Source organism: Chiloscyllium plagiosum, unplaced genomic scaffold, assembly GCF_037043375.1.
Source record: "Chiloscyllium plagiosum isolate Xiang-an unplaced genomic scaffold, Cpla_swu_hap1 HiC_scaffold_43, whole genome shotgun sequence".
Taxonomy (NCBI): Eukaryota; Metazoa; Chordata; class Chondrichthyes; order Orectolobiformes; family Hemiscylliidae; genus Chiloscyllium; species Chiloscyllium plagiosum.
Genome location: NW_028270181.1, coordinates 24,936,192 through 24,962,516, shown reverse-complemented (window position 1 = coordinate 24,962,516; position 26,325 = coordinate 24,936,192). Strand labels below are relative to the sequence as shown.

General features: G+C 43.0%; 1 protein-coding gene across 3 annotated transcripts in view; it reads left to right on the top strand.

Moving 5' to 3' along the window:
• Positions 1–26,325, top strand: part of LOC122541784 (transmembrane protein 150A) — a 125,690-nt gene that overhangs the window by 40,991 nt on the left and 58,374 nt on the right. For all 3 annotated transcript variants that reach the window (XM_087982614.1, XM_043678756.2, XM_043678755.2), the window contains one exon: positions 14,872–14,955. In XM_087982614.1, the coding sequence (XP_087838740.1) occupies positions 14,872–14,955 (84 nt within the window). The remainder of the gene's footprint in view (positions 1–14,871; positions 14,956–26,325) is intronic.

Below are 26,325 nucleotides of genomic sequence, written 5' to 3'. Positions count from 1 at the left end.
GGACCAGTTTAGGTTAGGATATCTGGTCGGCATGGACGAGTTGAGCCGAAGCGTCTATTTCCGTGCTGTACATCTCTATGACTGTATGTACAGTGTGCCTCTAAAACCTCCTCTCTGACTTCATGGGTACTTGGGGTCCCTCTGAAATTTTCTCTAAACTCCTTATAGTTGTGTTGCAAGTATTAAATTTCGTCTGCCGCTTGCCTGCTCATTTCACCAACCTGTCTGTGTACTTTTCAGGATCAAAAGGATCCTCTAACAATGCCTCAAACTTTCTTACTGCCCACAGATTTTGAAAATGCTGTCCAGGTCTCTAATGTAAACAGAGGAAGGTTTGCTCCTCGCACTAATTTGGGCAATGCTGCTGTATACCAAGCTGGGGAAGGGGAAGCCATGAAGGGATTTGAAGAACTAGTGTGAGAACTTTAGATTGATGCTTGGGAGATGAGGCCATGAGCCAATGTACTTTAACTCACATAGAGGATATGGGTGCATGGGGTTTGTTGCAAGATTCGGTGCTAATCTCTTGTATGTACTTCCCAAACATTGCGCCCATTTCCAGAATCTTTCTGCCAGGCAGAATGCTGCCTTCTCAGGTTTTCTGATTCCTTTGTGAATGGCACTTTTATGATTTAAACATTGCAAAATATATATTACGCACAGCATCAACTCAAGTGGCTTTGATGTTGTGCACCCTCCCTGGCTGCATTCTGTATTATTAGTGAATCTCTAATGAAAGAGTTTGCAATCCTCCCAAGTTCACCTAGTGATACCAAACATGCTACAACTTGTTTGTTTTATACCTGTGCCAATTTCTGAAGCAGAAATAAAACTGCCACTGCTAGAAACGGAAAGTAGACAGAGAAAGTGCTGAAGCTAGTCATAGTGGAAGGAGCAAAGGATTTTGCAATCCACAGGAAAAACCCTGTTCAGAACTGAAACAAAATAAGTGCAATTAATAAGGAACATTGAAGGAAAACACACACAGACACACACTCTAAACCGAGACAAACAGGCAATTACAGGCACACGCAAACACAAGTTATAACCAACCAGACACACAAACACTCTCAAACCAATATACACACTCAGAAACACAGGGATATGACCGCACTCACAAACACACAGGGATATGACCGCACTCAGAAACATTCATTAATGTACTTGTTGGTACACCAGGAGACAGACACACACATGCTTAAACAATTATTGACTTACACAATTGTACTCGATCAAAGAGAAACACACGCATATACATACTATCTGACTTCCAGATGCTTACAAGTAGACAGAAACGTGGGGCTGGGTTTCCCCTCCTGGACTGTTTCCAGGCCCTGAGCCTGTTTCTAGGACAGCCAGTCACTTTCTAGGATATTTACTTGGGTGAAGCGCATCATGATGACTCTGCACCTTGGTGGCCATTCTTGGGGCCTCTTGAGCTTGGTGGAACAGCTGGCAATAAATAATGGCCTAGCCAGCAGCACCTATGTCCTGTCAACAAATAGTTATGAAAAAGTAGTTTTAAGGATGTTGCTGGAGGGTTAAGTATTGACCAGGATACCTGCTCCCTTCTTTGAAATAGCAATCTTTCATGTCTTCTTTGGAGGACAGATAGGGTCTTGGACTAGGAAGTCCTAAATGAAAGGGAGTACTTCCTCCTGTTGCTGCTCAGGGAGTGTCATGTTCACATCTATGGAAGAGGCAATTGAACCCACTACCTTCTGACACAGATATGAGAGTGCTTGCGGCTGAACAGGCACAGGAGTAGGCCATTCAGCTCTTCACACCCATGCCACCATTGCAGGGATTCATGGCTGATCTGTGCTCCTGCCTTTGCTCCATATCCCTTAATTGAACAGTAATCCGTCAGCCTCCATCCTGATGATTTCAGTCTGCCGAGAAGCCAGCGCATCTTCACTGTGTTGGGGTGGGGAGAACTTTCCGGATTTCCACGGTCCGAAAGTGTTTCCAAATGTAGTCCCTGAATCATAATCCTTTGTCTTCCCACATCCACCGGCCTGTGACAGAGACCAAACGTGTTGACATCTCTTTCTGTAGCTAGTTTTTCCTGGGTAGCTGATCACAGAGGATTAGCTACTGGATAGCAGACCTGGCTGAGCAGGACATTATCAACCTCTTACTGCCTGTGTAGATTTATTGGAAGGTTTTCTGCAAGCTCGCCTGTTTGGCCACATTATGATGGTGCCTTTCTATCTTTTGGCCAATATAACCTGGAGTGGCTGTGAGAAGTTTTGGGCCTATATCTAAGAAGGATGCGCTGACCTTGGAGGGGGAGGAGGTGTCCAGAGGATGTTTATAAAAATAATCCCAAGGATAAAGGGATTATCACTTGAGGAACGGTTGAGGACTGTGAGTCTGTACTTGATGGAGTTTAGAAGGATTGGGGGGATATGATTGAAATTTACAGATTATTAAGAGGCCTTGATAAAGTGGACATGGAGAAGATGCTTCCACTGGTAGGAAAATCTAGAACCTGAGGGCACAGCCTCAGAGTGAAGGGACAGCCCTTTAGATGAGAAGGAATTTCTTTAACCGGAGGGTGATAACTCTGTGGAATTCATTGCTGCAGTGGAGGCCAAGTCATTGGATGTATTTAAGACAGCAATAGGTAAGTTCTTGGGGAGAAGAATTACAGGAAAGAAGACAGGGGAATGGGGTTGAGAAACATATCAGCAATGATCAAGTGGTGGAATGGCCGAATGGCCTTATGCTCTCAAACCTCTCAAACCTGGAACATTTAGCCCAAGGGCAGCGACATTACACGGTGTACCACAAGAAGGCAACTCACCTTCTTAAGGACAACTAGGGATGGTCAGTAGATGCTGGCCCAGCCAGTGACACCCACATTCCATGAGTCAATGAAACAAAAGCCTCTGCAGCTTCTGAATAGATTTCACTCTAATTTTAGCATTCTACCCTTTGATCTGGAATCCTTCATGAGGGGAACTGATTTTCTCTATCTAACCTCTGAAAATGTTTTCATTATTTTAGACAGTTCAAATAGGTCATCGATTCTCTTAAACCCAGGATAATAAAGCCAACGTGTTTTCATTTTTTGCGCATTTAATCTGGGTATCATTCTGCTGAGCCTGTCAGAATCTCCTTACTAAGGTTACGGTGCCTAAAACTCAACATTGTTATTCCAGTAAAAACAAAATACTGCAGATTTTGGAGGTCTGAAACAAACCCAGAGATTGCTAGAGAAACTTAGCAGGTCTGGCACAGTTGTGGAGAGAGAAACAGTTAATGTTTTGAGTCTGGTATTCTTCAGAGCTGAAGAAGAGTCATTCAGTCTTGAAACATTAACCCTATTCAGATTTCTGTATTCTTGACGATAAACTTCTTTTTTGACTTGCAGTTCCTTTGTGTTAAAGGCCATCATTCACAGAATGCTGCTGCTATCCTACAACTTCCTTGACGATTTAACCGAGTGTAATTTGGAAGCTTAATGTTATAATTCTATTCTTTCAACCAATCCATTAATATGTGCTGGAAATCTATGACCCCAGAACAGATTCTTGGGGAGAACGTCCCATTGTATCTCCCCAACCACTCTGTATCTCCCCACTCACTCCGACTGTATCTCCCCAACCACTCTGACTGTATCTCCCCAACCACTCCGACTGTATCTCCCCAACCACTCCGACTGTATCTCCCCAACCACTCCAACTGTATCTCTCCAACCACTCCGACTGTATCTCCCCAACCACTCTGATTGTACCTCATCAACCCACTCCGATTGTACCTCACCAGTCCAATCCTATTGTATCCTCCCAATCACACCCTTTGTATCTCCCCGACCGCTCCGATTGTGTCTCCCCGACCGCTCCGATTGTGTCTCCCCGACCGCTCCGATTGTGTCTCCCCGACCGCTCCGATTGTGTCTCCCCGACCGCTCCGATTGTGTCTCCCCGACCGCTCCGATTGTGTCTCCCCGACCGCTCCGATTGTGTCTCCCCGACCGCTCCGATTGTGTCTCCCCGACCGCTCCGATTGTGTCTCCCCGACCGCTCCGATTGTGTCTCCCCGACCGCTCCGATTGTGTCTCCCCGACCGCTCCGATTGTGTCTCCCCGACCGCTCCGATTGTGTCTCTCCGACCGCTCCGATTGTGTCTCACCAACCCACTCCTTTTGTCCCACCTCACGGTTTGCCCAAACAAGATCAAAGGGTTTGCCTCTAATTTTACTTTCAATTTTGCTAACTCTTGAAATGTTGGTACTATTTCCATTGAGCAGAGTAGGTTAAGAAGAGATTTAACTAAGGATTTTAAAAGTATGAATGGTTAAGGTATAAGGATTAGGAAAACCTATTTCATCCAGCTGGACAGTCTTTGATGCGAGAAATCATCAACTTGTCATTTGATGTTTTTCGTACTTGAGAGTTGGTGGAGGGAATTAGTGAAGCAGAGAAAAATAGTCGATTATTTGAAATGAAGTAAGACAGAGGCTGATTGGGTGATATCTTGGGCAGTAGTATTAGTTTGGGATAATTCTTTACAGGGGTATCTCATGCTTCACTGGCTTGTGCATCTTTGTTCTGTTGTGAAAAGCTAAGACTATCAGCTGCACTGGTCTTGCTTTCAGGTCATCATTGACTTACTGCTGCAGAACAAAACCCACTTTAGCAACTGGAGGAGTCCAGCTAACCCTCTTGAGTCTTATTGCCATTCAACAAGATCGTGGCTGATCCATTATCTGACTCTGTCTATCTGCTTTCAACCCTTATCAGTTTGTAACAGGCAGATGGTGATGTTGAGGGAGAGCAGGGGTGGAATACTTCTGGGAAGAAAAGAGGCCTCAGCAAGAAAAGGGGCGATAGACAAAGTATTTCCTCAATAAGATATGAACCTCAAGACTTAATTTCATGTAAATACACTGCATTCTTAGATTAACCTTAACTTTATTTTTGTAAAGACCTGATACCAGCAGGAAAATGAATCACTGCTTCATGATCTCTAGATATCTGTGTGCTTAAATCTCACACCCTTAACTAACAAATATCTACCAATCACAGTTTTAAAACTAACAATTAATTGAACATCACTTGCCACTTATAGAGTTTCAAATGTGATTTTTGTGGTGCAGTTGGTAACATCCCTACCTCTGGGTTCAGTGTACACCTCAGGACTTGCTGGTCATGGCAGGTGCAATGCAATGTGGCCAAACGGATTGATTATCAATCTGGGCATCCTTCAGTCTGTTGAGGACAAGAGCAGGAGGGTTTTCTGCTGAACCAGAATCATGACGTAGTTGCCCACAGCCTCCCCATGTCCAAAGGCTCCATGCACAGGTTCTTGCTTTGAGCAGGCATTATCCTCCTTCGATGGGACTACCACACCCTTTCGCTGTCGATGGTGTTTTTTAAAGACTCTTTTTTTGGGTCTAAGAGTGGAACTAGAGAATGATTGGAAACGCATTTTGGTTGATAAAACAGGGATTAACAATAGGAGAATCTCAAAAGAGAGATGAATAGGGTACAAGTTAGGTACATACCCATGAGAAATAAATATGGGGTGACCAAAGCCAGAGTACCCTGGATGACTAATTGATGAGAAAATAAGAAAAAGAAGGCATATGACACCCATTGGATTAACAATAGCAATTGAAATCAGCAGAGTATCTCAAATGCAGAAGAGAACCTGAGGCTGGGATAAGGAAGACTAATTTCTGGATTAGTGGTGCTGGAAGAGCACAGCAGTTCAGGCAGCATCCGAGGAGCAGTAAAATCGACGTTTCAGGCAAAAGCCTTTCATGGCTTTTGCCCGAAACGTCGATTTTACTGCTCCTCGGATGCTGCCTGAACTGCTGTGCTCTTCCAGCACCACTAATCCAGAATCTGGTTTCCAGCATCTGCAGTCATTGTTTTTACCTTTTACATAAGGAAGACTAAGGGGAAGCATGAGTAAAGGATGGCAGGCTGCAAACAGTAAAACGTTCCTCAAACATATTAATAGTCATAGACTAGTGAAAGATAAAGTGGGGCCATAAGGGTCAAGAGTGTGGCACTGGAAAAGTACAACAGGTCAGGCAGCATTCGAGGAGCTGGAGAATTGACAATTCGGGCAAAAGCCCTTCATAAGGAACAGGCAGGGTGAGCCATTCACTGAAGCAAAGGCTATGGGCAGAGATACAAAATGAATATTTTGCTTTTGTCATTCCCAAATTAGGAGATGGTGACAATGACTCAGTTGAATTGCAGCTGAGCAGTAAAGTGATAGATTTAAAAGAACTGTTTAGAAAACTGGCACCATTCCAGCTAGAGAAGTCATTCGGATTAGATGGGATACATCGCAGATTGTTGAGCGGGGTAAAGGAGCAAATAGTAGAAGCACTGACAAAAATTTTCCAGGCCTCTCTGAACACAGGATTTAGTTTCGGGACTGAAAATTGCAAAGATGCAAGGATTGCAAAGATGACAATGCTGTTTATGAAAGGATAACCCAAGAAACTACAGGCCAGTGAGCTTGACGTCAATAGTGGAGAAACTGATGGAGGCTACAATACAGGACAGGTAAATATACACTTAGAGAAACATAAGTTCATATTTGACAGTGTACATGGCTTTGTCAAGGGCAGGTCATATCTGACAAATTTAATTGAGTTCTTTGACAAGGTGACACAGGCAGTAGATGAGGGTAGTGCTGTGAATGTTGCATATTTGGACTTAAGAAAAAAAATTGATCTGGTGTCACACAACAGGTTGATTAGCAAAGTAGAAATGTTTTGGATTAATGGGTCTTTGGATTACAAGTTGGCTAAAAGATAGGACCATTACTTTTTCTGACTTATATAAGTGATTTGGAGGTGAGTGTTGAGGGCAAAATCTCTAAATTTGCAGATGATACTAATCCGGGGAGAATATTGAATTATGAGGATGATGCTGAGTGACTTCACAGAGAGGCAGAGGCAAAGGCAGAGAGGATAGTGAAGTAAGTGTTTGGTATGCTTTCCTTTATTGGTCAGAGTATCGAATATAGGAGTTGGGAGGTCATGTTATGGCTGTATAGGATGTTGATTAGGCCACTTTTGGAATATTGCGTGCAATTCTGGTCTCCTTCCTATCGAAAGGTTGTTGTGAAACTTGAAAGGGTTCAGAAAAGATTTAGAAGGATGTTGTCAGGATTGGAGGTTTTCAGCTATAGGGAGAGGCTAGGGCTGTTTTCTCTGGAGCATTGAAGGCTGAGGGGTGACCTTATAGAGATTTATAAAATCGTGAGGGGCATGGATAGGATAAATAGTCAGTCTTTTCCCTGGGGTGGGGGAGTCTCGAACCAGAGGGCTTAGGTTTAGGGTGAGAGGGGAAAGATATAAAAGAGACTGAAGGGGCACCTTTTCCACGCAGAGGGTGGTGTGTGTATGGAATGAGCTACCAGAGGAAGTGGTGGAGGCTGGTACAATTGTAACATTTAAAAGGTACCAGAATGGTTATATGAATAGGAAGGGTTTAGAGGGATATTGTCCAAGTGCTGGCAAATGGGACTAGATTAGGTTAGGATATCTGGTCGGCACAGATGAGTTGTTGGAGGGAATCATGAGGGACAGGATGTACATGTATTTGGAAAGGCAAGGACTGATTAGGGATGGTCAACATGGCTTTGTGCATGGGAAATCATGTCTCACAAACTTGATTGAGTTTTTTGAAGAAGTAACAAAGAAGATTAATGAGGGCAGAGCAGCAGATGTGATCTATATGGACTTCAGTAAAGCGTTCAACAAGGTTCCCCATGGGAGACTGATTAGCAAGGTTAGATCTCATGGAATTAAGGGAGAACTAGCCATTTGGATACAGAACTGGCTCAAAGGTAGAAGACAGAGGGTGGTGGAGGGTTGTTTTTCAGACTGGAGGTCTGTGACCAGTGGAGTGCCACAAGGATCGGTGCTGGGTCCTCTACTTTTTGTCATTTACATAAATGATTTGGATGCGAGCATAAGAGGTGCAGTTAGTAAGTTTGCAGATGACACCAAAATTGGGGGTGTAGTGGACAGCGAAGAGGGTTACCTCAGATTACAACAGGATCTGGAACAGATGGGCCAATGGGCTGAGAAGTGGCAGATGGTGCTTAATTCAGATAAATGCGAGGTGCTGCATTTTGAGAAAGCAAATCTTAGCAGGACTTATACACTTAATGGTAAGGTCCTAGGGAGTGTTGCTGAACAAAGAGACATTGGAGTGCAGGTTCATAGCTCCATGAAAGTGGAGTCGCAGGTAGATAGGATAGCGAAGAAGGCGTTTGGTATGCTTTCCTTTATTGGTCAGATTATTGAGTACAGGAGTTGGGAGGACATGTTGCGGCTGTACAGGACATTGGTTAGGCCACTGTTGGAATATTGCATGCGATTCTGGTCTCCTTCCTATCGGAAAGATGTTGTGAAACTTGAAAGGGTTCAGAAAAGATTTACAAGGATGTTGCCAGGTTTGGAGGATTTGAGCTATAGGGAGAGGCTGAACAGGCTGAGGCTGTTTTCCCTGGAGCGTCGGAGGCTGAGGGGTGACCTTATAGAGGTTTACAAAATTATGAGGGACATGGATAGGATAAATGGACAAAGTCTTTTGCCTGGGATTGGGGAGTCCAGAAGTAGGGGGCATAAGTTTAGAGTGAGAGGGGAAAGATATAAAAGATACCTAAGGGGAAACCTTTTCACGCAGGTGGTACATATATGGAATGAGCTGCCAGAGGATGTGGTGGAAGCTGGTAAATTGCAACATTGAAGAGGCATTTGGATGGGTACATGAATAGGAAGGGTTTGGAGGGATATGGGCCTGGTGCTGGCAGGTGAGACTAGATTGGGTTGGGATACCTGGTCAGCATGGACAGGTTGGACCGAAGGGTCTGTTTCCATGCTGGACATCTCTATGACACTAAGTTGGCCAAATAGGCAGACACTTGGCTGGTGAATTCAATGCAGAGAAATGTGAGGATAATGTATTTTGTTAGGAAAAACACAGAGAGACAATACTGGGTCTGTGGTGCAACTTTGAAGGGAGTACTAGAGCAGAGGAACCTAAAGTTCACATGCATGATTCTCTGAAGGTGGCAAGGCAAGTTGAAACAGTTGATAAGAAGGCTTATATGATCTTTGGGTTTGATCTTGGAGTATAACAGCAAGGAAATGTGCTACACTTCTACAAATCTTTGGTCAATTCGCATTTGGAGTATTGTGTGCAGTTCTGGCCATTTTATTTAAGGAAGGACATTAAAGACCTGGACAGAGTGCAAAGGAAATTTATGACAATGATACCAGAAGTGAGAGATTTTAGACACAAGGAAAGATTAGAGAAATTGGCCTCGTTCTCCTTGGAGCAGAAGAGGTGAAGAGGTGACCTTATTGAGGTGTTCAAGATTATGAATAACTTTGACAGGGTAAAGAAGGATATTCCATTTCCAGGCGTTGGTATGTCAGTAACTAAGGATCACAATTTCAAGATCATCAGTTCGCAAGCTAGTAGTGAGATGAGGAGAAACATCCTTACTCAGAGAGTTGTTAGGATTTGGAATGCACTGCCTGGGAGAGTAGTAGAGGCAGACTCCATTGAAGGCTTCAAAAGAGAGCCGGAAAAAATGTTTGTAAATGATCAATTTAGAGGCCTATGGAAGTGGAGATGAAGAGTGGGGCTAGCTGGATAGCTTTTTCGGGAGCTAGTACAGGCGTTGTGGGTCAAATAGCCTCCTCCTACTGTAAAATTCCAGATTTGTATGTTTTTCCCAATTTCAAATCTGAGACATCTGGCTTGACATTTGAGACTCTGCTCCATAGTCTTCAATTTCTTGTACAGTGGAAATATTGTAGTTTATCCAAATTAGAATGGTTCCTACAAGCTACCTCCCTTCTCAAAAATGCTGCCGCTGCATGGATCTCTGTGGTCCATTAGATTAGATTCCCTACAGTATGCAAACAGGCCCTTCAGCCCAACAAGTCCACACCCATTCTCTGAAGAGTAAGCCACCCAGACCCATTCCACTACCCTATATTTACCCCTGACTTGACAATTTAGCATGGTCAATTCACCTGACCTGCACATCTTTGGATTGTGGGAAGAAATCGGAGCACCTGGAAGAAACCCACAAAGACAGAGGGAGAATGTGCAAACTCCACACAGACAGTTGCCCAAAGCAGGAAGCGAACCCGGGTCCCTGGCGCTGTGAGGCAGTAGTGCTAACCACTGAGCCACCATGCCATCCATCTACAACAGTGACTTTGGAAGTGGGAGTCAATGGGTTTGTATGCCACAGGATGTGTGGGGAGAACATTGCCTACAACCCTATATTATGGAGGAAAACTCACCTGAACATGCAGGGGTGAGGTGTTGATTACATGCAACCTCCAAGTGCCTGTTTAGGAGACCCTTTCTGATGGAGGAGTCCATTTGGCCCATTGTGACCATGTCAGCTGTTTGAATGAGTTATCCAATTAGCTGTACCCATAACCACTTTCCCATATCCCTGCAACCTTTTCAGCATATTCCTTTCTAAAAGTTTCTATTAAATCTTTTTCCATTCTTTTGCAGGCTGTGCATTTTAAATCAAAACAACTTACGATGTTAAAATTAAAAAAAAAGTCTTCATCTCCTTTCTGGTATTTTTGGCAATTGTCTTAAGGCTGGACAGAATGGAGCCAAAGCTGCAGGCCAAAATTGAGATGATTGGCTAATTCCCCTGGTCTGAACAAAAACGATATGCCAATTCACCTCTGCCCCTGAAGAAAATAACCCAAACACTTTGGCAGCCTTCCCCATTTCAATGCTCTTGCATTTAACTCCCACAACAAGATTTGTCTTAACTTGTCAGACAATCTTTCTCAGTTGTAGCAATAACTTAAGGAGTGATCGTGGTCTATTTTGGAAAAAAAACACCCACACTATTTATCTAATTTGAATATTGTGTTGGGTTAAGCTAGACTTTACCTGAAGCAAAAATAAAAAGAAGCAAAATGAAACAATGAGTAATCCGTCCATGTTTGGATCCTAAGCCCTTTATAATTCGGGTTTCAGCAAAATTAGAAACAGGAATAGGCCATTCAGCCCTTTGGAATCTCTGCACCATTTTATTAAATTGTGTTTTATCAGGACCTTACACTTGCATTGTCGTCACTCCAGTCTCAGGAGCTTAAGATTAAACTCCAGGGCGGTGCTTTAATTTGATTTGATTAATTATTTTCACATGTACCGAGATACAATGAAAAATATCGTTTTCCATGCTATCCAGGCCAATAATACCTTATATAAATACACCAAGGTAATAGAACAGAATGCAGAATATAGTGTTACAGCTATAGAGAAAGTTAAAAATCACACAACATCAAGTTATAGTGCAACAGGTTTATTTGGAAGCATTAGCTTTCAGAGGGCTGCTCCTTCATTGGGTGGTGTGGAACAGGACAATAAAACACAGAATTTGCAGCTTAAGGGTTACAGTGTCATGGAACTGTAATGATATATTAAACAAATTTAGATTAAGTCTTTCATCTTTTAGAATGGGATATGCTAGTTTCGGTACTTTAATATGTAAATCCCAGAACTCCTTTTAAGTTACATTCTGAAGACAGCCTCAGCTTTTCTAACAATGGGTGCCATCTCAGCTCAGACAATGTATTAAAAGTGTGATGTTAAAGTGTGTCTCTGTCCCAATGTTGAGTCAGACTGGTTTCTAAAGTGGGACTTATAGAATCTTACATGGATCTATGCAGTTTTTCAGCAAAATAAAATGTAATTCTGCAAATACAAATGCATCCCATAAACGTATGTGTGCATCTGAGTGTGGGCATGTGAAAGTGTGTATAGAGCTATAGAGAAAGTGTAGAGAAAAATCAACTTTAATCTATGAGAGATCCACTCAAAAGTCTGATAACAGCAAGTAAGAAGCTGTTCCTGAATTGCCATAGCTTCAGAGCAAAGGGCCAAGAGCAGGAAAATGACAACAGTGTGGTCAAATCACTATTGACCAACATGGGCACAATGGGCCGAACAGCCTTCTTCCGTACTGGGATGGTCTATGTGTCTAACCGCTAAGTACCCAAGGGACACTGCTGTGTGCAACTTTGGTTTTCAAGTGCTTATATCGTCTGCACAATGGAAGTGGGTGGACGAGAGTATCACCGGGTTGGAAAGGTTTTTGCTTATGTTGTGCACGCCACTGTATGCAGCTCTGGAGGAAAATCACAGGGTCGTTTAATTAATTTAAAAATTAAGTTCACTTCCTTTGAACATTTCTCTTTATTAGGTTTGAAAATGGGGAAAATGGCTGTTTGGCTGGTAGTCGACCATTACCCATTTGCATCACCCATTGCCATTTTGCTTTCCATTTGGTGAAGGAAAGCAGGGCATTGCAAGTATTATTTAACAAATGGCCAGAGGGTAGGGCAAGTCATGTGATAAAATCTCCAGGTTTAATCACAGTTGGCAACCTAATGTCCCAATCAGTGATACCTTTAACCATCAAAAATATACCTGTCTTTGTCTTGAAAACTTCAGTTGACCCCAAACCTTTTGGGCATGGAATTGCAAATCTTCATCGCCCTTTGTATGAGATCGTGTTGATGATGTCCCTCCTATAAAGTCTTTTTTGAGTTATAAGATAATGTCTTGATTACCTCCACAGCGGGAATAATGTCTCTGTAACCACTCTGTCACAATCCTTTTCAAATTTGAACACTTTGTAAGATCATCACTCAGTTTTCCAAATTCAAGGGGTTACAAACTACAATAGAACAACTTGTCCTCACAATGTGGATAGTTTGGAAGACCCAGCAACAGTAAGTGAAACAACCATTTTCCCCATTTTCATTATGTTCATTCCTAATAAGAGAAATGTTCAAATGAAATGAGTTTAATTTTTAACTGAATTTAACATTCCTGTGATTTTTCTCCAGGGTTGCACACAGCAGTGTCCTTTGGGCACTTGGCGGTTAGACACATAGACCATTCCAGCATGGAAGAAGCCCATTGTGCCCATGTTGATCAATAGAGATTTGACCAGACTAATGTCGTTACCCTGCTCTTGGTCCTTTGCTCTGGGGCTATGGCAAAGCAAAGCAATATCTAAATGCTGCTTAAATCTTATGAGTTTCTGACTCGAATACCCTTCCAGGCAGTGAGTTCATCATCTGAGTGAAAACATTTCTCATCAGCTTCCCTCCTACCTGTTCCTGAAATCTATGCCCCCGGTTAATGACCCGTATAATGAAGGTAAAAGTGCCTTCTTATCTACCCAAACTTGCCCCTCATAACCTTATAGAACTCTGGCAGGTTCCTTTCAATCTTCCTGATTCCAAGAAAAACAATTCTCAGTCTTTCCTCCAGCCCAAGCGGCATCCTAATGAATCTCCTCTGCACTCTGTCTAGCGCAGTCACATATTTTCTAAAATGTGGTGACCGGAACTGCATACAGTACTCAAGTTGTGGCCCCATCAACAGTTTATACTGTTCCAGCATAACCTCCCTGTTCTTATATTCTGTGCCTTGGCTAATGAAGGTGAGTATCCCAAATGTCATCTTAGCCACCTTATCTACCTGCTCTGCTGCCTTCTGGGATCTGTGGATATGCGCATCAAGGTCCCTCTGATCTTTAGTACTTTACACCACTCATAGTGTACTGCCTTGTCTTGTTGACGCTTCCCTGGTGAATTAACTCATACTTTTCTGGATTGAATTCCTTGTTGTCCAGTTTGCAACCATCCTCCTCACTATTTATAACTCTACCAATTTTCATGTCATCCGTTAATGTCTTGGTCATGCTCCCTACATTTAACTGGAAATCATTAAAGTACACCACAAGCAGCAAGGGACCCAGCACCGAACCCTGTGGAATCCCACTGCAAACAGACTTCCAGGAATGGAAAGATCCCATTATTCTCACCCTCTACTTCCTGCCTCTGAGCCAGTTTTGGATCCCATGGGCTGTTAATTTCTTGACCAGTCGACAATGAGGGACCTTGCTGAAATCCATGCAGACCACATCAAATGCATGACTGTCAATAACCTGCCTAGTTACCTCCTGAAAAAGATCGAACAAATTTGTAAAACTTGACCTTACTGTAATAAATCCATGCTGACCATCCCTGATTAATCTGTCACTCTCAAAAATTATCCAGATTAACTATGGTCCCTTCTGGGCCTTACTCTTTCCATTGTTATTTTCTTGCTCTTTATATATTCATAAAAATCCTCTTGGTTTGACAGAAGAAGCTAACGTAGCCCAGGATTTCCTCAGAACTGCTAACAAGACCGAGGTGGCTGTGGGGAAAAATTCTGTTCTCCTTCCACTGCCAATCCCCCCCCCAACATCTGTATCACAGCAGAAAAGTCTACTATATCTCGCATGTTATCTAAGTTTTGGATAATGAGTGTAACATTTAAGTGGCTATATTCGACCTGGCCCTTTAAGACCAGAGATCAACTGTTCCCTACAGAGAGATGGTTGAAGTGGAAAATGGGGTTAATTAACATTTAATTAATGTGGACATTTGTCTACATTAGCAGCGGCTACACTAAACCTCCTATTAACTCAAAATCAGAAAGTAATATAAGGTTTCCCTATTGCATTGTGTGTTTTTATTTATATTATTTAAGATAGGTTAGTATTGCTTTGTTGTGTTTTATTCAAAGCATTAAAACCGATGTGAAGTTGTTATATAAATGCCACTAATATTGTAAGTTGCAAGACATTTTTCTGGTCAATATTTAACTTGGGATTTTAGCAGCAACTGTAGGAGTAGAACTTGTTTTGTAATGTTGTGTTCTGCACTCTTGAGAAAAGCTCAGACAGAGAAAGTGAATTTATGTTGCTGACTCTAGTATCAGTGCAAATGATGAAGCGAAATGGTTCACAAACAGCTTGCATTTGTTTTTGCAGGATTTACAATGAGTCATGTGGCTCGGTCTCTGTGCAGGGAGGACCCAAACTATGTTGCACCTTAGATGATATCCCATTGGTCAGGTAAGAAGCTGCTACTCACCAATGCATCAGTTTGCTGAATTGTCCAGTACAGATGGAGATCATTCTGCCCATTACATGTGTACTGACTCTTTAATGGAGCTATTCAATTAGACCCTTTCCACTGCTGTTTTTCCACCGAATGTTTCTCCTTCTGACATGTTCTGGTTCGGAAGGTAACTGGCCTGTTTGGATTGTAATGTAGTCTGATTATCTCTAGATGGCAACTCCCAACGATCCTAAGGGGGCAGCAAAGATTTATAAGAATTTTGTTGAGTCTGGAGGGTTATAGGAAGAGGCTGGATAGACTGGGACTTCTTCCTCCTGGAATGGAGGAAGCTAAGGGGTGACCTTACAGAGTCTTTTAAAATCACGAGGGGCATGGATAAGGTAAACGGTGAAGGTCTTTTTCCCAGGTTAGGGGAATCCAAAACTGGAGGGTATAGGTTTAAGGTGAGGGGGGGAAGAATTTAAAAGGGACCTGACGGGCAACTTTTTCACCCAGAGGATGGTGTGAGTATGGAACGAGCTGCAGGAGGAAGTGGTGGAGGCTGGTAATATTTAAAATATATTTGGACAGGTATGTGAATAGGAAAGATTTGGAGAGATACAGCCAAACGCAGACAAATGAAACTAATTCAGTTTAGTAAACCTGGTTGGCATCGATGAGTTGGACCAAAGTTTGCCCGAATTATTCCATCATTATCCAGTGTTTGTCCAGTAGATCACAGGTAGTTATTCAATTGTTAGCCAGTACTTGGCCAGTAGATCACTGATAATTATTCCGTTGTTATCCAATACTTGTCCAGTAGATCATTGGTAGTTATTCCATCAGTAGCCAGGCTTGTCCAGTAGATCACTGATAATTATTTCTTCGTTATCCAGTATGTGTCCAGTAGATCATTGGTAGTTATTCCATCATTAGCCAATACTTGTCCAGTAGTTCACGTAAAGACCATAAGATGGAGGAACAGAAGTAGGCCATTCTGTCCATTGTGTCTGCTCCACCATTCTATGACATCATGGCTGATGTGATAATCCTCAACTCCACTTTCCTGACTTTTTCCCATAACCTTTACTGATTAAACTTTATTGATCTCAGCCTTGTTATAAATGCAGCACATTAACTGTGTGGTAAAAGTGTTATAAGAAGTGCAGATTGTTTAGAAGTGCACTCTTTCAGTGCCAGAGACTGAGCACAAACCAAGATAGCCAATAGTTCAGGCTGCACTCTTAGAGAGACTTTGAGCAGTCTCCAGCCGTGCTCCAAGTCCACACTGATTTAATTTGACATCCAAGACAGTAGGCTTTTAGAAACCTGAGGCTAATCCGACTGGCACTCTGGTGAGGTAGAGGACACTGAGGTTGCTGAAGCACATCGGGGTCAGTTATAGGCGAGGGGGTGAAGCTAGCTCTCTGCACATTGACCAACTCCATTCACAGATGTATTTATTTGGAATGCCCTGTTTAAATTTTGTGGGCCAGTGGATGTGAATAGGGATTTTTGTTTTAAATAACATCCTTGTCTGAATGGAGACTAACTCTTGAAGCAGCACACATGGATGTGTTAGTGTAAGTGATTCAAGATTTACGCAGATTAATGGACACACATGGCTCCCAACATGACAGGGCACAGTCCTGAGGTCCATTGTGGGTTAGATAGAATCAGACTTTCTCAGTGTTGCTCCAGAAATCAATTGCAGCAGTGTGTGTACATCATGGGATGGACAACCATCTGTTTAAAATACTGATTCAATTTTAGCCTTGGGTAAACATCCCAGCTGTGCCACAGCCTGTGTGAGCAAACTGTCACCTTATACCAGCTTTAGTTTTCAATGCACTCTCACACCCACTACTTTGTCAAGACCACAGACTCAATTTTGGGTCGGTGTTGACAGTGATGAGAGGAAACATTTATCATCGTTCATCCAATATTCCCTCTCCCTGGAGGGTTCTATCTAGTAAATGGAACATAGTACACCATAGACATAACATTCCCCCTTTATCTATGTTACATTTTATTAATCTATTTCTATAAATATAGGAGATACCATCTTTCCATGGGAGGATATTGCATAAACAATACCTTTTGTAATCTGTTAAACAGAACACTGTACATGGTACTGTAGAAGATGGAGGTATCCTGTAATTTGTATACATGATCCCAGACTACTGAACAGCATGCCCTATTATAGTACATCATGTACACATTTTACAGGAAATACACAAGACTGGTCTAGTACTGGGCATGATATACCACTATTGAGAACCTGAAGCAGGAAATTAGAGCAGATGCTGACCTGGTCAGTCAAGAACGTGGCCAAATTATTGTTACAGACATGGTGCAGTCCTGCCTGTAAACTATTCAGCACTATCCTCTTTCAACAGAAGTTGACTGACCACCAGAACATCCTGCTCCAGATTGAAAACATCTGTAGATTTCTTTATGCATTCATTGCAGACTTGAGATTTACTGAGTACATACAGCAGAGTATGTAAAATAATGGTCTCATAGAGGGAGATTGTTTTGAGAGAACTGGTGGATGGGAGGGTCCAAACGTATCCTGCTGATAACCACACAGGATGTAAATTAGTACTGCCTTTAACCGTTTTAGAAAAACGTTTAGCATCCATTTTTAGAAACCCAGCTATGGACCAATCAGACAAAAACCTGCACTCAAAGAATACTGGGCCCAGTTAAGAGAACAGTGTGCTGGTTGGAGTGTCCACATGGCAATACTGCTGCTAAGGCAGACAAGCACCTTAACACTGTGTTCATGGAGGACAGTGTGCAGTCATATAGCACCTTTTAAAGGCAGGAAAATGTCCCAAGATACCGTGTACTAAGTGATGTGGGGCAGGGACAAGAAGAAACGTTTCCCCTTAATAGGAGGATCAATAAACGGGGGCACAGATTTAAAGTAAAGAGCAGATGTTTTAAAGGGGATTTAAGGAAAAATATTTTCACCCAGAGGGTAGTGGGTGTCTGGAACTCACTGTCTGAAAGTGTGGTGGGGAGGAAACCATTTATGTTCTGTACTTGTTCAGTGGATCACTGGTAACTGTTTAGTTAATGCTCAGTCCTTGTTCAGTAATTTACTTGTAATTATACAGTTATTGCCCAGTCCTTGTTCAGGAGATTGCTGATAATTATTTAGTCAATGCTCAGTTGGTCAGTAGAACAGTAATAATTAGTTCGTCAATGACAATGCTTTTTCCCATCAGCTCACTGATAACTGTTTCATCAATGTACAGTACTAGACCAGTACATCTCTATCAAGTTTAGGCAGTACCTGATATTTGGGGTTCCTAATGTCTTGCTGAAATCACATGGAATTCCAGTTGATATCTTTGATGTATTTGGTTGATGTCTGGTCACTATTGAATTGGTATTTAGTTTCCGTTCCACATCTGAGCAATGGATGACCATTGAACCCTGAATGTTAAGTTGTAAGGAAATTAAATACCATCTCTGAGAAACAGCATCTGTGCATTAAATACCAAAAGTCGTAAAGTGTGGTGCTGGAAAAGCACAGCAGATCGAGCAGCATCCGAGGAGCAGGAGAATCAATGTTTCGGGCATAAACCCTTCATCAGGAGTACGGGGGTGGGAGGTGGCTGAGAGATAATTAGGAGGGTAGGGTTGAGGTGCTGGGAAGGCAATAGGGAGATGCAGGTGGAGGTGATGGTGATAGGTAGGAGGGGAGAATGAGCGGGGGTGGGTGGGAAAGAAGATGGACAGGTAGGATAGTTCAAGAGGGCAGTGTTGGGTTGGATCTGGCATGAGGTGGGGGGAGGGGAGATGAGGGAACTGGTGGAGTCAATCATGTTGATGCCGAGTGGTTGAAGGGCCCTGAGGTGTTCTTCCTCCAGGCATCGGGTGGCTTGGATTTGGCAGTGGAGGAGGCCTAGGACTTGCATATCCTTGGCAGAAAGGGAGGGGAAGTTGAATACACAGAATGGAAAATTAACTTATCTTATTTGTTTTGACAGATTTTTTTTTGGTTCGTAGATGAGGATTTCCACATTTCTTTGTTTGTAGCTTTCTGCAGTCTTTCTATATTTACATTTTCCCACATTGTATCTGCCAAGTTGTTTTCACTCACTTGCTTAACCTGTCTGTATCCCTGTGATGTTGAGAGTATAGCTAGCTGATAAATGTTACTTGTTTAGCACCTAGATAGCTGAAATATTTTTGCTTATATATGTGTGTGTGTATAGATAGTATCAAATCCTTGTTTTCTATAAGGGTGACATGTCGAGACAATATTATAGAGATGGATGGATGTTTGTATGGAAATATATAGTATTTATCGATGGGGCAAGGGCAATTATAATGCAATTAGGCAATATTAAGGATGCATAGAATGGGGTAGCAAAACGCAGGGGATGCAGACGATGAAAATGTAGATGGTTTAAGGAACAGATATTGGTGACCTTGATAGGTATGTCCCCGTCAGGCAGGGAGGAAGTGATAAGGTAAGGGAACCGTGGTTTACTACAGAAGTTGCATCTCTTGTTAAGCCGAAGAAGGAGGCTTATGTGTTGATGAGGCAAGATGGTTCAGATGAGGCGATGGAGAGTTACAGACCAGCTAGGAAGTATTTAAAGAGCGAGTTAAGAGCAAAGAGAGGACACAAGCAGTCTTTAGCAAATAGAATAAAGGAGAACCCTAAAGCTTTCTCTAGGTATGTGAGGAATAAAAGGATGACTAGGATAGGAATAGGGCCAGTCAAAGACAGAAGTGGGAAATTGAGTGTGGATTCTGTGAAGATCGGAGAGGTGCTAAACGAACATTTCTCATCGGTTTTCACTCAGGAAAATGAGAATATTGTAGAGGAGAAGAATGAGGTACGAGATGTTAGACTAGAAAGGATCGAGGTTAGTTATGAACAGGTGTTATCAATTCTAGAAGGAGTGAAAGTAGATAAGTCCCCTGGGCCGGATGGGATTTATCCGAGGATTCTCTGGGAAGCTAGGGAGGAGATAGTAGAGCCTTTGGCTTTGATATTTGAGTTATCATTGTCTACAGGTTTACTACCAGAGGACTGGAAAATGTAGGGCAGTAGGGATGACCCAGGTAATTATAGACCAGTGAGCCTTACGTCTGTTGTAGGAAAGGTTTTGGAAAGGATTATAAGATATAAGATTTATAATCATCTAGCAAGCAACAGTTTGATTTCAGATAGTCAACATGGTTTTGTCAAGGACAGGTCATGTCTCACAAACGTCATTGAGTTTTATGAGAAGGTGACCAAGCATGTAGATGAGGGTAGGGCAGTTGACATGGATTTTAGTAAAGCCTTTGATAAGGTTCCACATGATAGGCTGTTGGAGAAAATGCAGAGGCGTGGGATTGAGGGTGATTTAGCAGTTTGGATTAGAAACTTGCTTTCTGTAAGAAGCCAGCGAGTGGTGGTTGATGGAAAATATTCAGCCTGGAGTCCGGTTACTAGTGGTGTGCCACAAGGATCTGTCTTGGGTCCACTGCTGTTTGTCATTTTTATAAATGACTTAGACGCAGGCATAGGTGGATGGATTAGTAAATTTGCAGACGACAGTAAAGTTGGTGGAGTAGTGGACAGTTTGGAAGAATGTTACAGGTTGCAGGAGAACTTGGAGATACTGCAGAATTGGGCTGAGAGGTGGCAAATGGAGTTCAATGCAGCTAAATGTGAGGTGTTGCACTTTGGGAAGAATAACAGGAAGGAAGAGTACTGGGTCAATAGAAAGATTCTTGGTAGTGTGGATGTGCAGAGGGATCTTGGAGTCCATGTACATAGATCCCTGAAAGTTGCCACCCAGGTTGATAGTGCTGCTAAGAAGGCATATGGTATGTTAGGTTTCATTGGTAGAGGGATTGAATTCCGGAGCTGCAATATCATGCTGAAACTATACAAAATGCTAGTGTGGCCACACTTGGAATATTGTGTACAGTTCTGGTCCCCATATTTCGGGAGGGATGTGGAAGCATTGGAAAAGGTGCAGAGAAGATTTACCAACATGTTGCCTGCTCTGGAGGGAAGGTCTTATGAGGAAAGACTGAGAGACTTGGGTCTGTTCTCATTGGAAAGAAGGCGGCTAAGAGGGGACATGATAGAAACATGCAAGATGATCAGAGGATTAGATAGAGTAGACAGTGAAAGTCTTTTTCCTAGGATGATGTCGTCAGCTTGTACGAAGGGGCATAACTACAAATTGAGGGGTGATAGATTTAAGACAGATGTCAGAGGCAGGTTCTTTACTCAGAGAGTGGTAAGAGCGTGGAATACCCTACCCCAATGTAGTTAACTTAGCCACATTAGAGAGATTTAAACAAAACTTGGATAAGCACATGGATGATGATGGGATAGTGTAGGGGGATGGGCTTAGATTAGTTCACAGGTTGGCACAACATCGAGGGCTGAAGGGCCTTTTCTGCGCTGTATTGTTCTATGCCATTGAGATGTGCATACACCCAAGCCATAATTGGTATATATTTGGTTAATTGTTGTCACAGAAGTACTTGAGGATGTCTAATACGACCAGGAGTCATTTGTGTGTTGTGATGCTGACTGCTGCTGTCAAGTTTTCCATCTGATATGTGTCTTCAAATAGTTGCTTGGTAGGACAGAATTTGCACATTGATGCAAAAAAGACACATCTTGTCAAAATTGTTTGCCATGCAGTCATTAGGGAGATTTAAACAAAACTTAGATAAGCACATGGATGATGATGGGATAGTGTAGGGGGGATGGGCTTAGATTAGTTCACAGGTTGGCGCAACATCGAGGACAGAATTTGCACATTGATGCAAAAAAGACACACCTTGTCAAAATTGTTTGCCATGCAGTCATCAGGACAATCCCCAAGAAATATCGAAACAGTTTTATACTGTATAGAGGAGAGTACAGATTGGTTGACTCTGCTAGGTAGTGGTGTTGCCATGAAGGATGCACCAACTGATGAGAAATGTCTAATAACAGGTAACCTCCTATCCCTTGCTTTTGCCCGGTATATAGATGATAAATTTGAATCTGCAACTGCAAGTAAGAATGTTCAAATGCACCATAATGGCCTCCATCCTACACTCAAATTCACCTTCAAAATGAAATAAGCAAATGAGCTTCCTTTCCTCAATATTCTAGCTGAGAAGTCAACCAGTGGTTCTCTATGACCATCTCCTGCAAACCAGCCTTCGCTGTTCAGTATACATGTTAGAATTCCTAGAGTCTCATACACTGTCAGATTGGCCTTAGCAACAATCTCATACATCGATTGACAACTCTGGTCCTCACCCTCAACAACTTCTCCATCGAATCCTCCCATTTCCTTCAGACTAAAAGGGTAGCCATGGGCACTCCCGTGGGCCCCAGCTATGCCTGCCTCTTCATCAGATATGTGGAACAGTCCATTTTCTGCAGTTACAAGGGCACCATTCCTCACCTTTTCCTCTGCTACAGTGATAACTGTATTGGACGCACCTCGTGCTCCCACGGGGAGGTTGAACAGTTTATCATCTTCATGAACACCTTCCACCTTGACCTCAAGTTCACCTGGACCATCTCGGACACCTCCCTCCCCTTTCCTGGACACCTCCATCTCTATCTACTTCAAATCCACCAACTCCCACAGCTACCTGGACTACAACCATCCCTGCTCACAACCCTGTAAAAACACAATCCTTTACTCACAATTCCTCAGCCTCCACTGCATCTGCTCCCAGGAGGAGAAATTCCATTCCAAACATCCCAGATGGCCTCCTACTTCAAGAACCACAATACACCTTCTCACATGGTCAACAATGACCTCCAGTGCATCTCCTCCAATTCCCACACCTCCGCTCTTGAATCCCACCCTCCAACCCAACCCCCCCCCGTCCCCCGTCCCACACCTTCTACACCACCAACCTTCGGATACATCCCATCATCCTTTGCTATTTTCGCCACCTACAAACAGATCCCATCACAAGAGATATATTTCCCTCTCCACCCCTATCTGCATTCCGCAGAGACCATTCCCTTAGTGATTTCCTTGTTAGGTCCACCCGCCCCCCCCCCCCCCCCCCCCCCCCCCTTCACCAACCCACCCTCCACACCCGGCACCTTTCCTTGCTGCTGCAAGAGGTGTAAAACCTGCGCCCACACCTCACCCCTTACCTCCATCCAAGGCCGTAAAGGATCCTTCCACATCCGGCAGAGATTTACCTGTACATCTAAACACCTCATCTACTGTATCTGTTCCTCTCAATGTGGTCTCCTCTACATTGAGGAGACAGGACGTCAACTTACGGAATGTTTCAGAGAACATCTCCAGGACACATGCACCAACCAACCACACCATCTTGTGACCAACCACTTCAACTCCCTCTCCTACTCAGCCAAGGACACCCAAGTCCTGGGCTGTCTCCACCGCCAAATCGTAGCCACCCAATGCCTGGAGGAAGGACACCTCATCTTCTGCCTTTTGACCCTCCAAACACACAGAATGAATGTCAATTTCACCGGTTTCCCTATCTCCCCTCCCCCCACTTTATCCCAGATCCAACCCTCCAACTTGGTACCACCCTATCTGTCCATCCTTCTTCCCATCTATTTTGCTCCAGCCTCTGCTCCAACTTATCACCATCATCCCCACCTTCCATCTACCTGTCGCATTCCTAGCTACCTCAGCCCTTTTGGGCCCCCCCTCCACATTCCTGATGAAGGGCTTATGCCCGAATTGTCGACTCTGCTGCTCCATTGGATGCTGCCTGACCTGCTGTACTTTTCCAGCGCCCCATTTTTTGACTCTGATTTCCACCATCTGCAGTCCTCACTTTCTCCTAACAGACTCATCAATACAGTCTGAGCTGTTTGTTCACTGAGGAAGCTTGAAGCTGAAATAATGCATACGAAAGTCATCGTGTGGGATAATGGCTCCCCTGATCACATCAGTTCTTGCGTACCACACAAACTCATGAACGGGCATAAGACTGTCAGTTTTGGTCCGAAAATGTGCCTCAAGTAACCTACATGATTAAAAAAATTAATAAAGCTTGACAGTTAACTGTCAATCATCACAAACTAGTATATTCTCCATAGAAGCACCTCTACCACTGGAAGCAATCTCCTCTCATACAGTATAAGCGTTATCTTCCCTTTATGTTAGTACTCTTGAAAACTGTCCTAATGATTGCAAGATGAAAAACTTCGACAAAATGTGTCTTTTCTCAGTAATACTCAAGATATGTGTCTTCACAAATTTTAGCTTGTGTTCAGTCACGATTTTGTTGGTGTCATGTCAGGTACAATTCTGGGTAATATTCGGCACATGTCTGGTCAGTCTTGCATATTTCTGATAGAATCAACCTGGCAAAATATTTCTCAAAGCATTATTTTCTTTAAAGTGACCAGAGCAAAAACTGAGGTGTTACCAAGTTAGCATAAGTTTTCTAGTCTTGCTGATGGTGAGAAAGGCTGGGTCGGTTTTCCATTTCATTCACACACAGTGCACTGACTGAAAGATCAGTAGAATGAGATTCAATAGTAACTTTCAAAAAGTCAGTGCATAAAGGGCCTTGATGAGGCCATATTTAGAGTACCATAGAATCCCTACAGTGTGGAAGCAGGTTAACTCAGCCCTTCGAGTCCATAATGACCCTGTGAAGATCTACCCACCCAGACCCAGACCCCTAATTGTATTACCCTGCAATTCCCATGGCCAATGCACCTAACCCGCATGTCTTGCTGGACTGCAGGTGGAAACCCGAGCACCCCAAGGAAACCCACACAGATGTGGGGAGAATGTGCAAACCCCACACAGACAGTCGCCTGAGGCTGGAATCAAGCCTGGATCCCTGTGCACTGTGAAGCAGCAATGCTAACCACATAGCCACCGTTTTGCCTGTACTTTGTACTTTTTGCTCCCTTTATTTATGAAAGGATATGGTTCCATTTAAAGCAGTGCAGAGAAGATTCACTTAACTGATTCTGGGAATGGAGGGTTATGTGAAAACTTTGGATCGATTGGATTTTGGAGGAATAGATTAAAGATCACACAACACCACATTATAGTCCAACAGGTTTAGTTGGAAGCACCAGCTTTTGGAGTGCTGCTCCTTCATCAGGCAACCACCTGATGAAGGAGCAGCACTAAGAAAGCTAGTACTTCCAAATAAACCTGTTAGACTATAACCTAATGTTCTGTGATTTTTAACTTTGTCCACCCCAGTCCAACACCGGTAACTCCACATCAGGAGGAATAAAAGATGATCTTATCGAAATAAATACAACATAGAACATTACAGTCCAATACAGGCCCTTCAGCCCTCTATGTTGTGCCGACCTGTGAAACCAATCTGAAGCCCACCTAATCTACACTATTCCATTATCATCCATATGTTTATTCAATGACCATTTTAATGCCCTCAATGTTCACGAGTCCACTACTGTTGCAGGCAGGGCATTGCACGCCCTTACTACTCTGAGTAAAGAACCTACCTTTGACATCTGTCCTAGATCTATCAACCCTCAGTTTCAAGCTATGTCCCCTCATGCTAGCCATCACCATCTAATCCTCTGATCACCTTGTATGCCTCTGTTAAGTCACCTCTTAACCACCTTCTCTAACGAAAACAGCTTCACGTCCCTCAGCCTTTCCTCATGAGAGGATGTGACAGGCTGGATACTGAGAGGATGTTACGTTTTGTGGGATGGACTAGTTTGAAAAGGAAGAATCGTTTTCTTTCAGAGGGTCATTAGTCAGTGGAACTCTCTTTCCCAGAGACTGAAATGGATAGATTCTTGATCAGTAAGGGAATCAAGGCTTTTGGGAAAATGCTGTAAATTGAACAGAAGGAATGTCTTCCTTTTGGATGGCAGAGCAGGCTGAAGGGGCCGAATGGCCTACTCCTGTTCCTGTTTCTTATGGTCTTCTCATCAAAGAGCAGTGGAAGCTTGCTCATTGAAAAGTTTTAAGGTTGAGTTAGATCAAATTTTAATTGACGGGGAAGCAGAAGGGGTTTAAGGGCAGAAAGTAGGGGCCCCAATCGGGCCAGCCAGAATTTTATTAAATGGCAGAGAGGCACCAATGGCCAATTCTGCTCCTACTTTGTAAGTTCCTCTATAAATAGATGGAGAGCAAACAGAGGCAGAGTTATGAAGAAAGAACAGGGAAGTGGCATGAATTGATTATCTTTTTCAAAAACTTGGGCACATGAAGGTTGGACTGAATGGCCTCCCTCTGTACAATATGACATTGTGAAAAGTGGGACTAATTTTCTTCAGACTTGTGAGTTGCGCAACATGAGCCATTTAACTCTGGCTGCATAGAATAAAGGGTTAATATTAAACATGTAAATATTTGGCCAGGTCAGTGATGATAGAGAGCCTCTGAAGCGAGTTAATAAAATGT